The sequence below is a fragment of the Coffea arabica genome, chromosome 3c (assembly GCF_036785885.1).
Source record: "Coffea arabica cultivar ET-39 chromosome 3c, Coffea Arabica ET-39 HiFi, whole genome shotgun sequence".
Lineage (NCBI taxonomy): Eukaryota > Viridiplantae > Streptophyta > Magnoliopsida > Gentianales > Rubiaceae > Coffea > Coffea arabica.
Window position 1 is genome coordinate 32,544,247 of NC_092314.1, and position 17,022 is coordinate 32,561,268.

At 35.7% G+C, this 17,022-nt stretch overlaps 1 protein-coding gene across 2 annotated transcripts; it reads right to left on the reverse strand.

Annotated features, from left to right (window-relative positions):
* Positions 1-4,420: 4,420 nt before the first annotated feature.
* Positions 4,421-16,341, reverse strand: LOC113734937 (flowering time control protein FPA). 2 transcript variants are annotated; one of them, XM_027261716.2, is made up of 7 exons: positions 16,100-16,341; positions 15,685-15,997; positions 13,231-13,476; positions 12,947-13,063; positions 11,797-12,731; positions 9,751-11,082; positions 4,421-4,731 (listed from the first exon to the last, which is right to left on the reverse strand). In XM_027261716.2, exons 2-6 carry the CDS (start codon positions 15,964-15,966, stop codon positions 9,768-9,770), a joined length of 2,895 nt encoding a protein of 964 aa, XP_027117517.1. In that variant the 5' UTR covers positions 15,967-15,997; positions 16,100-16,341; the 3' UTR covers positions 4,421-4,731; positions 9,751-9,767. The 2 variants fall into 2 exon arrangements, with proteins under 2 accessions (XP_027117517.1, XP_027117518.1); XM_027261717.2 differs by lacking the exon at positions 4,421-4,731 and adding an exon at positions 6,218-6,765 and having other exon boundaries at positions 15,685-16,341.
* Positions 16,342-17,022: the final 681 nt, after the last annotated feature.

Here is a 17,022-nt window from a genome sequence, read left to right on the forward strand (position 1 = left end):
TTATAAATCAAGAACTTCAAAATCAATTCCTATCTTCATCTTCTTTGTATTCATCATCTCCATAACCTATGTTTTCAAAATCATTATTTTTTAAAATCATTTTCAAGATACCAATCCTTTTAGGATCTATTTTCAACATCATCTTCTCCATCATCCATATTAGTATCAAAATCATTGGTTTTCATTTGAACATCATCTTTGAGTAATCATCATCTCAAGGATAGATCATCTAATAAAAAAATGAATGAAACTTACCAAAATGAAAAAAAACTTGTAAATTGAAGTCATGGAAATTAGAAAATAAAAATAATAAAACTTGAAAGTCAAAAGTAAGAAATAAACTTGCAAGTCCTTTGTACATTTCTTTGTAATCAATTCAATTTCATCATATCTCCATTTTCCTCTTCATTCAAGGTGTCACAATGTAGATTTTCATCTAAAATCACAACCAATTGTTTTCCGTTGAAGGAGTTGGATTTTCTATTTTTGTTACCCATTCATCATTTGAAGATAAGCCCTCAAAAAAAATTTCTTCTATGACATATTGTCTTTGGCTTTATTTCTTTTCTAATTTTAGATTATATATCACAAATACTAGATTATTCATTCTTTTTTGTGCTTGCTAATTTCTTCTCTTAGAGTGCACATATTGTAATTGAAACAATTTATACCAAAAATATGTTCAAATACATAAACTATAAGTTAGAACTAATTATTGAATCAAACAATATACTATATGTAAATGTTCTTAACAATTCAAATGCACTTCAGTTACATTCACATATAAAAGAACCACAAGTAAAACTTAAGACTCTGGCAGCAATATTTTCAACTTTGAGCATTCATCCCCATAAGATTCCTGCCAATCAGTTCAAATTAAAATGAATCGGAATCAATACAAGTTTTTAAAAGTGAAAACATACATGGACAACTACAAACTAACTAGAATATTCTTGTTCTTGTCAGGTCTCATGACCAAATAATCCTTTTACACATCAAAAAATATCTATCTGTAAATCATTTTTCAGCCTGACACTAGAATTAGGAACCATCTTTGTAATGCAATCATAAAAGCCACGTTTTACATTTGCATCAAACTAAAAATTTGAACTATATTAAGATTGGGGATTCAAATTGTAACCTGCAGTATATAAGGATGCTAAGTTGATATTCCCATTTTTTGTCAGTGATAGAAAATGCTTATTGATATCTATAATATAAATATGAGTTTAACGAGGAAATGATTAAATGAAAATAATTTTAATAACTATCAAAAGGTATTACAAATGAATGCATAATAGGCTTTCAAAAAATTTACCTCTTCCAAGTGTTTTTCATATTTTATTTAATTTCTTCTTTTGCATGGTCAATTGCTTTGTTGAGAAAATCATTGTAGAATTGTCATCAAAATCTTCCAGCCTTATCTCTTTGGTTAGTGGTAAAGCTATCTTTAAATATATCTCTACATTTGGCCAAAATTGTTAATTATCAAAAGCAATGCTCTCAATTTGTTTCCTTTTTTCCATCTTAGCATAACTATCTCTTTCACTTGTCAAAGGAGAAAAAACTAAACAAGTTACCTTTTAATTCACTTAGACATTGCATACTCAAGTATAAAGTAGCAAAACAAATAATACCAAACCTAATTAGATTCTTGCCATTTGTAAATTGTTTCATCTCATAAATGACTGTACCCTGTAAGTAAATATATGAAACAACTAATCTAGCCTTCTCTATGGTGACTTTATAGAGTGGATCAAATTTTTAAAAATCTTCTAATATCAGATCAATACAATGAGTAGAACAAGGGGTCTAGAGCAAATCTTTTTCTTTTGTCCATCAATGTTTTTAAAATTGCCTTATATTTAGAAGCATCATCAATAATAATCTGGATAATATTACCCTTTTCAATTTTTTGGACAACACTATCTAACAATTCAAATAACTTTTGAGTTGTCTTTGAAATGTTAGTGATAGCTATAGAAGATAAGAACACCGTACTAGCTGGACTATGCACAAGAAATTCTTTAAAAAATTGTTGATTACTCTTTTTCTTTGATTGGACCATCAGACATTTAATAAAACAACCAGTCCTCTTTCACTCCTTTTTGTATTTAGTAAGTAAATTCAATATCTCTTATACTTTTTTTTTTAAAGAAAGTCTCTCTCACATTCATGGTATGAAAGTCAATTAAGTATTTTTCCATAATCTTCGATTTTTTTAATCATCAAAGAAAAGTATGGATTACTCATAACATCAAATGTAATGGCACTTGTATGCTACTACCTAACCATGATTTAATGAATTTTATCTCTATCTTGTTTAATGAATTTTATCTCTATCTTGTATTTGGCATTTGTCATTTATATTTTTTTCTTGCATGCACATTTTTAATACTTTTTCACAGCAAAACCTTTCATAGAGCATTCTTTATCCCTCTACTAAACTTCTTCCTCCTTTTCTAAGCCATATACATTACTAATTCTTTGTTTTTCTCTTTGATTTCTCAAAACTCACACTTAATATGTCAAATATTTGTCTTCAAGCATCTTTAGGAATTATGAGATATGGTTTGACATTTACATTATACAAGCTAAGTTGATACAATTTGGTTGAGATTAAGGAGACCCAACCTCAAGACAAGCCACAGGATCATTTTATGGACAAGTTTGGTTTGTAGAATAACTAAAAGACCCTATTAACCCCCTTAGCTGTGAACTTTGATACAAAATCTCAGCCTACAACTAAGGAAATAAGAGAACCCCAATTTTTAGTAGAAAACACTGCAATCGAGTGCAATTCTTGATCGACAAGTCAAGTTGAAGATGCCAAGACGCACTCAAGAGAAATTCAAGGGTAGTTCACAAGGACCCAAGAAAAAACTCTCAATTTCAATTATCATAGTCTAGAAGAATCAGGGGATTAATTTCTTTGATTCAAGAATTTTCAAAGATTGTAATCCTTTTATTTTTTGATTTAATATATTTGTTATTTTGTGCAAGTTTTCTTCTTTTCTATTCTAGGCAACTAAACTTGTGCTTACAACTATATACAAATTCTTTTATGTATGAAATACCAACTAACTTGACAAATATTAAGTAATGAATACAAATATACTACTTAACAATACAAATTCTTTTTGTCATAAGTCTTGTTTGGAAGCATATCAAATTAGGCAAGTAAATTCATTATTGAATGTAAAAAACTATGTCTCATCCAAACAGGATGCAAGCTTATTTTTGGTACAATTGATTATTGCATTTGTTGAGGGGTTAATGTTGTAAGGCTTGCTCAGAAGTATGCAAAATTAAATAAATGAAACTATTGAAACTAAGGAATTGTGGCTCATCCAAACAGGAGACATAATTGAATTATTGGTAAAATGAATAAGTAAACAAATCCAAGAAAAAAGGACTCAGGGTTGGGAGATATCTAAGAGGATCCCTCAACAAATTTGTAATTGGGGTCTAACGTACGCTTCATTATTTATTTATATGAGGGTATAATTAGAAAGTGAAAACTAAATCACTAAATGATTTTCACACTTTTAATATAGCATAGATGTACATATGATTTATTAACTTTTCTAAAGCACATTTGTAGAATACTCGTACTTCCTGTTGCATTGTTTTGCTAGTGTATTAGTGTATTTTTTTAACTCCCAAGTTTATAGCCATATTTTCCAAAAAAAAAAAAAACAAATTTTTTGACTCCCAAGTTTATTCAGTTTAAAACAATTTCTCTTTACACAAGTCCATAATTGTTACATTGTTATATTAATAAAATATTTCAATATTGATTTTCAGTTTGTGATTGTGAAGCCTACCATTTCACTATTTATGCGCCATTGTGGTTAGATGGAAGTTTGTCCTGTGTAAATTCAAGTTACAGTCCAGCGCATCTTTAGTTTTGACAGCATCCATTGCATTTTCTTTTCTCTAAGTTTTTTTTTTAGTGAATATATGTGTATATTTCATCAGTCAACGCCATTAGATTTGCTATCCCTTCTCTTGGGATATTTTTATAAGTTATACTTTTTTTTAATGTTTGGCGGGTGGACTTGTCTACCCATTTTATTAGTACAAGCTTTAAAAAGTATAGGGACTCCAATAAACAGGAAGAAAAATAACAGGAGTACTATTTCCTTATAATTGTAACTTAGTACCATGACGAATATGCGGTTACTACTGTCTATCCATACACAATACGCCCTTGACGCGTGCAGGCAGAGTAGAAGCTTCATACGTCACTGAATTTTGAGTTGTGCTTTGGCTAAGGTATCGACCGCAGAATTAACTCCAAAATTTTATTAGGATTGAGATCAAATTTATAAATTTGAATCGTAGAATTGTGGGATTGTCATTGGATTGTAACATGAGAGAGAATGCGTGGGTGTGCAATGTGTCCGCAAGTGTCATGGAACCAATAGCAAAATATCACCATTTAAATTAAGAAGGCTAAAGAAAAGTTGCTCTAACAATTGTAATAATCCAATCCAAATTTGACAAAAAAAAATATCCAAAAGACCATTATGCTAAAAAAAGGTATATACAAAAGAAAAAGAGGGTCGCCTCCGGAGAGCTCATATGTTGTATAAAAAACAAAACGATGATTGCGTCCATTTAGCTCCGTCACACATTCGACGGCCCGCATCGAATCTTTTATCGGAGCTCCAAATCTTTGACTGCAAAAATTAAGTCCTAGTCCGACATTGCAAAAGTCCACTACGCCTACACATTGCAAAATCAATTCAAATTAGTCAGGTTTATTCCGAACATAGAGAACCAAGAAAAATGGACATTCCTAATACAACATTACCCGTATAACATATTCGTAAAACTTATGAACCCGGAAAAAGAGTTGCACGTCTCTGTTTTGTTTCTTTCGGCAAACTTATTTTCCGAACATAGATTGGAAATTTTTTTTTTTTGTTGAATTTCTGGAATTAAACATGGCGAGAATAAGAACTATAACATTGTGTTAAATTTTGTCTTGTACTAGCTGCACGTTGTAGTCAGAATTTACAATTTTGTAACACTAAAGTGAATAGTAGCAAACAATGAAAGGGGGTTTTTTAATAAAAAAAAAAAAAAATTAGTGTCTACGTAGTCTATGGCACAGTAGGTTTTGGGGCCCACTCCTGCCGATAGCCCACAGATCCTACCAAGCCTCAACCATAGCTTGTCAAACATTGGCGGAAGGACCCCAACAAAAAAAAAAAAAAAGACACTTGTCAATAGTGCAAAATAATGTTTTGCCTACTTTCAAGGCAAAAAAAAATCCAAAGACTAGAAGCAGTTTCTGGCCCACTATCCTGAAGAAAGTGACGATTAAACAAACCACTCGCTCATTTTGCCAATTGCTCAATGTCAGTTGCACGACCGATGGCATCCGAAACGTAGGATATTTGTGTTTATTATTGAAGTATGAACAGGTGTGATTTTACATCAGGCAATAGACCATGAAAGAAAAAGAGCTCATGGGATTTTACAACCTCATACAACACCCAACCCGCACATCCTTCTATCATTATCTACATTTGCATCGTAGAAACGAGCAAAGATTTGGCAACTATAAAGACGGCGAAATTGCAGAGACGAGTATGAATAACAGATCATTTGCATGGTTTTTGCATATCGAACATTTTGGTTTTGAAAGCCCAAAAGAACAAAATTTCGAGGTTAAATAAATAAGCATAGATCAGAAAAGGAACAAAAAAGGGATAAATCTGATTAGGAGGCCTATCGTGCCAAACAGGTCAGATGGAGCAAGGTTACGAGTAAAACTAGTCCATGAGACTTTTCAGGATTGATCAAAGCGCAAAGATTGGCCGACGCAAGTCAGCTGAAAACCTAGCGAATAGGTTGCAAAGGAGGTGAATTACCAGAAAGTTAGCCACAACGTCGCTTGCTACATCATATAATGGGAGAAATTCATAGCCAAGGAAGTCTCTTGCTACATTAGTAAACACGCTGACGGACTATGACAAGTAGTCAATCCAGTACGTTACTTCCAAGTAGTGTATATCCTACACAACTAACGAAAGTACCTCAGAAAAGAAAACAGTGTAGTAGCACTGAAGGCCTAGACGATTCATGTTCAATGCGCTTAGGGGTAAAAACTTCAAGGAATGACCAGAAAGGAAGTTTCTAGTGATGGAGATATATTTAAGAAACAACGAGGTTAACTTTACACAAAATGTTACGCACAATCACATTTGTGAAAAGGCATACAAACTCAACGCATAGGCTTTGCTGTGTATTCGATTAGAACTAGTTTAACAAAACGGCTATAATGTGCCAAAGAAATGCAGTTAAAACACTGCTGTTACAAGAGTTAAGAAATGGAGTTAAAACACGAATTGTTCCGAGTGTCGAAGAGATGCAATTAATACACGAGCGTTCCACTTCAAAGAAGACTTCGCAATGGAGGATACAATCATAGACCAAATGTTTTGGTTAATATTTCCCTTCAAACAAACCCCATTGGACCGCTAAAGACCGCATGGATCTGGAGATTCCCAAATAGGGCACCCTGTTTTCGTTCATCAGTTTTATCCTAAGATACCATTTGCCTTCCACATCCCGTCTAGCTGCATTATTTATTTCCTATTTACTTTTGCCATATCACAGAACTCCAACCAGTATTTGGTCATGATTGACCTTCTCTACATTTTACAGTCGCTATCACCTTCTAGCCGCCCCATATGCTCATTATCAACTCGCTATATATTTGAGTGTCCTTTTATCCGGGACAGCACAAACCTATGCAGTCAAATGAATCATCTAAATTCGTTAGCATCTATCCCAAGTCATACTTGACTGAACAAATGTTCAATCCTCATTGTGTAGACTTGTTAGTAATCTTCCCACATAATGTAGCGAAAAACATGTAGTAATGTGAATACAGACAACGATTTAATTTATAGAGAGTACCTAAGTTAGACAAAGAGTTGAAGAATCCCAATCCTTTTTCAATTTTTTTAAAAACATTATCATATTCTTTTGTCTCGACAAAAGTTGGTTGGTCAGCTCTAATTTGTCAAATTGCTTTGGTCTATCAAAAGTTTGTTGCTAAAACTAATAGCGCAAATTTCACGGTTTGGGCAGCAGAAGCTAACACGCTTTAAAAGAGCTAGGTTAATTCCTTTAGGTGCCACATTTTTTCACGCAATATACTGTGAACTGACGCATTCCTATCAGAGTTTGTAAACGGAGTAATACTTTTCACAGTCTCAAGTTTAGATTTGATTAGGAGAGAGATTTTTGGAGTTGCATTCAATGTATTAAGCAAGTGAAAGTGTTAAAAACTTAATTGGTATGCTGGATTGTATACTCTGGTACTCGCAGCCTCACACCCAGCTTTATGCTTTTGGGTTTGAAATATTAAGTACACGAAGGTGTAACAAACTTGTATGGTTTGCTGGATCTATACTCTCGAATGCACAGCCCCACTCCCAGGTTAACCTAGTAGTAAGTGCTCCCACTTTGACACCCATCCCCATGAATAGAAAAACCTCAGGAACCACTAAGACAGTTAAAAGGTCAAAAGCGCAAGTCAGTCATCAACATTTTTATCTGCTCGTTGCATTTACATCTTTCTCCAAGCCTTTTTCCCTTTTCCCGGTCTTATTTGCTATAGTTAACTTGAATCAGTTATGCTCAGGTAAATGCTCCATATAAACACTTCTACTCTTTTCCGGCTTATTAATGGCAACTCTACAGACTCCAATATGCTTTAACATCTGATATTATCTCACTTAAAACTCTTCTATCCTACCTACGGAAAGAACATGCATAAAGAAATAGAGAGAACACCACAGAAATATTTAGAAAAGTAAACAAAAGCTTCATAAATTAGGATTACACTTGACAAGATTCATAGATGCTCAGTGTTACAGATGAAAAGCATGACACCGACAGACTGAAAGAATATAGTTAACCATAGTCAAGAAAAGACGCAATATACAGTGACACATGATGGACTTGAACATGCAACAGAAAAAGGCAAATGCTTAGACAAGCTGTCAAACAGCCCTAAGGCATAGATGTAAATTTATCTTAACTACCAACCAATTGCTTGACGAGAGTCAGCACAGGCATACATGTAATCAAAATAAGTATTATAAATCACCAAAAAAAAAACTGAATATCCAAGCATGGCGCCAAGTTTGCAACTTGCTACAGCATTGACTCATTAAAGGCAACTAAATTTAACAATGAGACATTCAGAATATACCACTGTAGAGAAAAGGTTACTACAATTCATCTTCACTAACAGCCAGATCGGGAGGCGAAGTGATGAAGATTCACTGTTCCTCCATTTTTTCTTTGGTTTTCCTATGTTTTAGACAGGAGAGGAGGGTTTTTTTTTTTCGGGAGGAGAGGGAGGGGGGGCGTGTTTTGTCACTACGGTACTAAGGGAGCAATCTAATCCCTAATACTTTAGCTTAACTTCATGAATAAGTATGACATAAAAGATGCACCGAACATTGAATCCAGCTAAAACAACTTCAGTAACATCTGCTAAACACACCCAACTTTTTTCCTAGTTGTAAGTATTCAACCATGCCATAAAGACAGCACAAGGGCAAACTTCTAGAACATACTGATTTAATCATAATGGAGTTCATGGAACTTAAAACACTAAGTTTTGCCCCAAAAAAAATGACACAGGAAATGCATTATTAAAACACGGGAACAAAGGCCCAAAACCTGTAGGAATAAACAAATTATACAGTTTACACTTGGCCAAGTCAAAAATACAATAGACATGTCTTTATATGGCATATTCAACAACCTAACATATATTAGTGCACTTCAGCAACACACAACAAAAATAAATTTGAATGTAGTTAACTTTATCTGCATCAAACTAATCCTAAAGAGATTCCTCCCACCCCTTTCAGTGGCAAACTTCCTGTTTTTGTCCCACTGAATTCCGCTACAAAATAACTTAGAATGTACAACTGAACTCCAGTAAAAGAAAAAGACAAAAATACACTTGAATGTAGTTCAATTTAGCTAAAGCACCCCAACCATAAAGAGATATCCATGAAAAGTGTAAGTAACAGATACTTCCTAAAGTAGATGACTAAAACAAGAATACTGTCTGGTTTGTTCTAATTCCCTCCATTTCAGCAACAAACTTCCTGTTTCTTTCTCCCGGTCAACAACTTCCGTTTTTGCTTAATGATCATCCTTAAAGACCAGAATTCACACCACCTCCTATCAATTACCTAATTTAACTTCTCCATTCCACAAGCCTAACTAATATGCACTGCAATTAGCTAAACAATTTCACCTGAAGACTTCAAATTTAAATAAACTCCTAAAGCAGGCAACTGTCGACCAAGTAACTTTCTATCTGCAGGTAACTTCTGAGAAACTCCCAGCGCATCTCCTTGACACCAAATTCCCCCCAAAAAAATTTTCAATGAATGTTTCAAAACAGCATTGCAGGGAACCACCTACTCAATTCCAGCCCATTCATTAGCTTACCTCAATTTTTTTTTAAGCCTCAGGCATAGAAAACTATAGCCAACTAATTTAGGAACGTACTCTTCAAAGAGATTAAAACCAAAACAGCACATGTTCACCAATCACATAATAGCAACACAGCAGATCATGAAAACTGCAAAAATTTAACTCTGCCCTCCCATAATCAAACCAAAATGCTGCATTATAGTAGAAGAGCAGCTATCACAAAACTACTCCAACTGATGACAAACAAAGGAGTTGATATATTACCTGGTGGGGCAATTCTGTCAGCTGCCAGAACCTTGCCCAGCCTGAGTTCCAGGTGGTTGCTGCACCCTGTTAAGGAGATTGACAGCAAATAATAAAGTTGATTGATAGCGTCTATTCTTTTCTTCCTCAGTCTCAGATGTATCCTGGCCTGCTCCTTGCAAAGCTGAATGATGCTCCTGCACCTGATTCCTAACATCAGCTTCAGTAGTTTGTGGCATAGAAGCATGCTGTAGGACATTGGGACCATTAATCTCACTGCCCAATGTTACAAGATTTGTAGGCTGGTGAAGGACTGATGAACCATACAACCTCAATGCATCAGTTCCCTGTGCCATCCCATGCCCCTTCAGAGGATCATGGGGCATTCCAAGTTGATGCTGCTGGTCAACATTAGACAAGGCTGAAACCTGTCCTTGAGATGGGGTTGCAGAGGCAATTGGTCTAGAGGACACAGCACCTTGAGGTTGCATGTTGAAACCACGATCTTGGATTTGGCTATAGCCAAGGGCACCTTGAGCAGGAAGATTGAGGGTGTTTGACACCACAGGATAAGCATGAACTTGTGGAATAAATTGTGCTTGGCTATGAAACTGGCTGTTGAATTGTTGTGTAACATAACCTGCTTGCTCAGGAACTTGACGTTCATGCTGCCACCCTTGTGGAAGTCCTTTATCAGGTGCAGGGGTAATATTTAATGCAGGGCCCAATGTTGTTGAAGCGGACTGTACTGATGAACTTTCTGAACCAGATGACTTACTGTTTCCCTGATATATAGAAGCTAGAGTGGCAATAAGATCAGGTGTTAATTTAAGTCCAGCTTGAGAAACTGCAGCATTATTGATTGGCGGAGTAGAATTCAAAGAGGAGCCCAACATTTTCAGAGGTGGTTTCATATCTTCCGGTACTACCTTGTTATAACCCATTTGTATACCAATTTCCTCCTGCGCTATCTCATTATATCCAGTTAGAGAACTAGCTTGCTGCTGTGCATCCACATACTGCGGCTGAACCAATGACGGCGGAATATTTGAGCTAGCAGAAGCTGCTTGGGGAAACTCTAAAACAACTCCATAAAGCCTTTCAGGTCCCGTAACCTTAAGAACATTGGTCAGAAAATCAGATGGAGGCACCAAGAACAAGGTGGTGCCATCGTCAAACTTGGCAACACCAGCCCGATTTCTAGCTCCCAAGTATCTCAAAAACTCCGTATATGAAGCAAAATCAGCTTCACTGTCAGGCAAGAAGAATGCGATACTAAAACCAACCGCATCAGCATAATGCTTGGTTAACAAGTCCAACCCAGTCCGAGCTGTGCAATTAACAACCTCTGGACTGCAAAATGAACACATATCATACGTCAAGCAAATAGTGGAATTAAATCAAATAAATGTTGGCAATAAGCTAAATAAACAAAAACTCATGGAAAGAAGAAAACTCAAAGGCAGAAAAATTCGAAAATCAGCAAGAACTAAGATGGACTCAACCGCCTGGATCACATACAAACACTTCATGGAACAATCAGACTTCTGAAATAGGGAAACTACAGGTGAACAATTCACAGCTTTTCTTTGTTAGCTATGTCCCATGCGTGAAGCATATGCCACACTCAGAATAAATACAGTTGATGAACACTCAGCACTAAACCCATCCAACAATTTTAAGATACTCAAATAGATGGCTGATACTCGGGGAAAAAAAAAATGATATGCAACTAGAAATACTCCATGCACAACCTACTTAACAGAGAAAAATAGAAAAAGAACACCAGTGAAAACCACCCCACAACAGAATTACAAAAACTTAGCACACTTACAGTAGAACTTTGACGAGATCTTGAAAAACCCAAAAGACCACCCAAATAAACTAAACATCAGATTCTAAATAAAGTAAACATTCTATTATATGGGAGGAAATTAAGTTATCAAGAATGCTTCATGCAATAAAATAAAGGAAAGAGCGGTCCGATTCAAACTAAGCACATACTGCACAAAGTTTGCAAGAAGCATCAAAAAGACCAATGAAGTTGTTTGAAAATAATATACTTACATCTCAGAACTGATACCTTCCCCTATAGGAACACAACGGGCATGGCAAATAAGTGAGCCACCTTTTGCAATAATCCCTCGCCACACATAATCAGGCTCAGGAATGCGCTTCCCTAGTCCACCAACTGAAATTTGCATGCCAACTGGGCTAAGATGACTTCTTCCTTCAAAATTAGAAAGAGGATCTGTAGAACCTGCGTATGTACGAAGCCCATATGGTTCATCCAAACCCAACCCTTGGTCATCAGTTATTCTGGCAGAAAATGATGAATTGTGAGCTTGCAAAGTTCCCTCAACCCTTGATCTTTTGGACTCCCTCTGAAGTTGGCTGGCATCATAGACATCCCAAGCACTTGATGCAGATCTATTTGGCAGATTGAGACTGGCAGAAGGTGAAGACAGCAGGCCAGGTGCAGGAGAAGATCTTCTCCAATTTGGACCCCCCAAATGGGCGTGATGACCACCTTGAAGATCAAAATTTCCTTGAGGACCTAATGGCCTCATAATGCCATCAGGTCCAGGGGCTCCACGAGGTGGCAAAACTCCAGAATCATGACTAATTATGTCCATTTGTCCATGCCTAAATGGAACATCATTCAGGTACGTATCTGGCCTTGTCCCTTTGGTTCCAGGATAATTCCCCAAGTAATCTTTGTTTGGTGCAAGTTCACTGTTTGAATACTCAATTGAGATTCGTGGATCACTAAAAAGCTTGCCTTGCAAACCTTCTTTTGCAAGTCGTGCTTCATCTACACTTCTAAATTGTACAAACGCATAGTTCCTGTCTTCAAAAGTTTTAATCCTTTCTATCTCACCAAACAGAATCATTGCATTATGCAACATGTCTTCATCAATCTGAACTGAAGGAGGATAACTTATCCACAAGACCTTGCTTGGTTGACCATCTCCCCTCCGCCCTCCTGGAGACTGGAATTGCTGCAAAAGGGAGAAAAGGAAGTACAGGAGAGCATTAGTTCTTAGATAGCTCATGGATCCCAAAAGAAACAAGAAATGGTTTCAATAAGATTTGCATCCAAGACAGTTATGGCAGAAAAAAAAACCAATCTGAAGACCTTTCAAGCATAAAGATCTACAAAAATCACTGATTACAGCAGACAAAAACTAAATCATTTTTAAGGATTGAATAGTACATGTCGTTTTGACCCAACTTGGATAGACTCTTGTGCCATCCATCGTGTATCTGGAGGGCCAATGCTCCTGTTGGGGAAATGTCCTTCCCTTGCATCACGAAAATCAGGTAACTGCTCCTGCATTATATGTGAACACAATATAACCTCTCTATGCAAGCTACAAGGATGAGCAATATGGAACAAGTACAAGCCATGACTTTCATGACCAATGTATGATATTTTATAAGTCACCAACAAGAAGTTATAACCAAACTTCTAAGGTAATTTAGCAGTTGGATGCTTACTCTTCTAGAAGGTTGTGATCGAAGAAAATCCACACGTATCTGATCCCCACCAATTCTCCTCCCATTCATATTCTTCAACGCTTGAGAAGCATCTTCTAATCTAGAAAAGTCGACATATGCAGTATTACGGTCTCTAAGAAATTTAAATTCCTGGATTTTACCAAATCTTGTAAATTCTTCTTCCAGTTCTTCTTTTGAGACAGATTGGCTTATTCCAGCCACCCATAAGCTCTTACATGGTTTAGCCTGCAAGGAAACTACATAAGAACAACAAAATACCAAAACAAACTGAATCTTACAGGCCTATTTTGATGATCTATCTTGTATATTGACACAAATTAACAACTAAAAAATATACTCATGTTTACACTTTTACAATGACTGACTACCAGTACGGTGCCTCAGAAATACAACTGGGGAATAAGTGGCAGAATAGTCATAGAACTCAAAAACAAATGAAACCATAGTAGTGAGAAAAGAAAAGACATTTCAAAAACAAGGAAAGAGAAAAGAAAATAATAGAATATGATGCATCACATAGAGTAACTACATATTGACCCAAGTCTGAACAAGGCAGAGAACACCATCAGCTCCACAAAGCATAATTAATTTTTTGTTCTAATTCTATATTTCTCTGAAGTCCACTATACATGCAAGACATGCTAAAGAAAAGAACAACTACCATCAATACAACAATTACGCTGATTAGTAACTTGAGAAAAATCATGAAAAAGACAGAAGAAAAAGGCAAAAGAGACAACGTAGGATATGAAGGGACTTAAAGTTCAAATGGTCTCAATCAGGGTATCTAATGATAATTATGACCAATGAACGCCCATTGTTTACACCAAATGTAATATTTGCACCAGACAAACAAGCAAAAAATAACTGCAAGCACAGCACCTTATAACAAGTAATAACACAACCGGCCCACGAATTTGTTAGGCAATTAAATAAACTCCACTTCAAAAATAGTTTTAAAAAGCAGAAGTTGACCAGTATTCCTATGCATGCATGTAAAGAGGATTCATCATGCATCAAATTACTACAATGTCAGGCCTTAATGGAGCAATCTCGTTTTTGCACAATCTACTAAAGAAGTGTCCAAAGATTTGCAACCACACTGTTCTTTTTTTTTCATATAGTATTTTATACGACAATTTGTTCATTAGAGATTTTGGTATGATGATTTATTTTCTTAACACAACTTCTGTTCAACCAGAAATGGACGCAAAGTGATAACATTTTTCCTTGCATCTTAAACATTGAATGCAAGAAAACGTTGGTAAAAAGTGCAATAAAAGAATATGTTGACCATTTGCCAGACAAGTCGGACCTCCAGTTGATCAGATCCTATGACGTCTCCAGCTCATAAACCTCAAGAAGCAAATTACATGAAGGAAAAACCCATGGTTGACCTTATCTATTAATGCGCCATCCATCATCATATCAAAACGGGCACACTCCTGAAGATCTAAACATCCATGCAAAACAAATCGTCGTACAGTTAACTGTCAATATTTTGTACTTTTATCTAATATATAGATGCTGAAAGGCTTGCAATTTGTTGTTCAAGTGAAATTTTAATGGGTAGACGTGTTTCTCGATAAGTTGGACGCACGATTACTTAGATTACATTGCAAGTCATCGTGCGAAAAGGTATGTCTTCCAATGGGAAAGTACCCCAGAAACTGGTAGTGTAATAAACGCAAAAATTTCGGGAACATGTCCAGTAGCTTTGATCATACAATACAATGAATTTCTACAAGATTGAGCTTTGATGCGTAAAAGCCCAACGCATCTTTTACCCTGAATTGTGACATGTTTATATTCTCTACAAGATCTGAAGAAGCATAAATTGTAAGAAATTAGTATTCACGTACGTTGAATTGTGACATGTTCATATTCTCCACACAGCCCAGACTTTCACGCTGCTCTCAACAGCCCAGATTTTCATAGCAGCGCCGGCTATTCCGCCGTCCTAGTCATTGGGTTGGTGCGCAGGGAAAATTTATCGAAAATCTTGAGCAAAACTCAATTCTTTGTCGATTAGTCCTTTTTAATTTCACAATTGTTAACCTTACTCCTTTTTTTTAATCTCTGACTTTGATTTGTAGAGAAAAATAAATCTATTACCCAAAGAAAAAGAAATGGAACCACAATCTTTTTCTCGCGCTTTTCTATTACCATGAATTCGTATAAAAAGTTGGAATCATCAATTCGACTTCAAGCCCCCCTCCCCCCAACCCAAAAAAAACTGAAGCCCCTCAAAAAAAAATCAAAAATAAAAAACGCAAAAGCAAAATTTGCATCGAATGAGGAAAATTCGAGAAATCCATTAGTGCTATTAATCAAACGCCACATCAAAACTGAAACAAAAAATTTCGAACAACAATTAAAATAATTATTACTGTTGGGATTTTTATGACTACGAATCAAAAGAGTTTGACGAACCGGTTTAGCGAACTCGATCTTAATCGGGTTCCCATGGAGAATTGTGCCCTGAAGCTTTTCTTTGGCGGATTTGGCGTCCTCAATTTTCTTATAATATACGAAGCCATAGCTTCGAGATGCGTAATTGGTTATGCTATCGACCGGCCCGTGCTTTTCGAAGAGCGCCGTCAATTCCGAATCGGTAACTTCAGGGGATAGATTACCGATCCAGAGATTGTTCGATGCCGGCGCCTCCCCGTCGGAAGACAGCGACGACGTTGATTTGCTCGTCGGCGGCGGCATAATTACTACCAGAACTAAATAACCGAAAACCCTAGAAGAAAACACAAAAAACAGGTGGAAAAAAGAGCTTACGATTTTAAAGACGATAAATAGAGAGAAAACTGATTTCCAAAATTGTAAGGAAATTCTTCACCTTTTTATATAATGAGCAAAGGGATACAAAACCTGAATGGATACAGATATTCTGGATTTTTCTTTTTTTTTTTTTTTTAATTGTGAGAAAGAGAAGACGGGATAGGAGAAGATAAGGACCAAAGATGGCGCAGGAGAAAATAATGAGCGAGAAGGGGATGACGAATGGGATTTAACAGAGGAGAGTAATTAACTAGGGTTAACGAACATTTTTATAGTGTTGATATATTCATCAGCTTTGGAGCCGGCCGAGGGGTTGATGGCTTAATATATAAGGACAAATGGAGCGGGTTGGAGTCGGCTTGTGTTTGCCTAGATTTAATTACATTTAGACCCCTTCTGTTTTTGACCAAAGGACTGGGTTTTAAAAATTCAACGAACAAAGTTTTAAAAATTCAATCTGTTTGTTGAACTAGAACTCTTAATGGTTAAAAATTGGGCTAATGAGCGCCGTTTCTAACCCGTGATGTCATATGTATTTCATAAATAATTAATACTAGCGTTAAAGGCACCCAATGTGTGTGCAATTTTGAAATAATTATTATTTTTGATGAATTTGAAAATTTTATCTTACACAAATAAATTTTATAAGAATTTTTTATTAACAAACTTTAATTTATAAGTAATTTTTAATAAAAAAAATTAGATAATTTGGTACTTGCAATACTTAGAGTAGTTATGAATGGTTACATTGACAAATACAATTAGTCGGTTCTATTGATCGGAAAACATTTTCCCTAGGAAAATATTTTCCATCGAAGTTATTTTCCTGGAAAGTTATTTCCTTTTCCATAATTTTCTGGTGCTTGGTTAATTAGTGAAAATATTTTCCAATGTTTGATTCATGAGTGAAAATATTTTTTGACTTTCTTTTTTAGTGTTTGTTGATATGTTACAAATGTCCTACCCTCAAACATTCATCTC

What these genes read in the sequence shown, in the direction of transcription:
- LOC113734937 (XM_027261716.2), bottom strand. Translation starts at nt 15,966, where the DNA reads ATGCCGCCGCCGACGAGCAAATCAACGTCGTCGCTGTCTTCCGACGGG. An exon ending in AGATCGAGTTCGCTAAACCG is followed by an intron (nt 13,477 to 15,684) that starts GTTCGTCAAACT and finishes GTTTCCTTGCAG; the next exon opens with GCTAAACCATGTAAGAGCTT. An exon ending in AAGTTGGGTCAAAACGACAT is followed by an intron (nt 12,732 to 12,946) that starts GTACTATTCAAT and finishes TCCCTTTTGCAG; the next exon opens with CAATTCCAGTCTCCAGGAGG.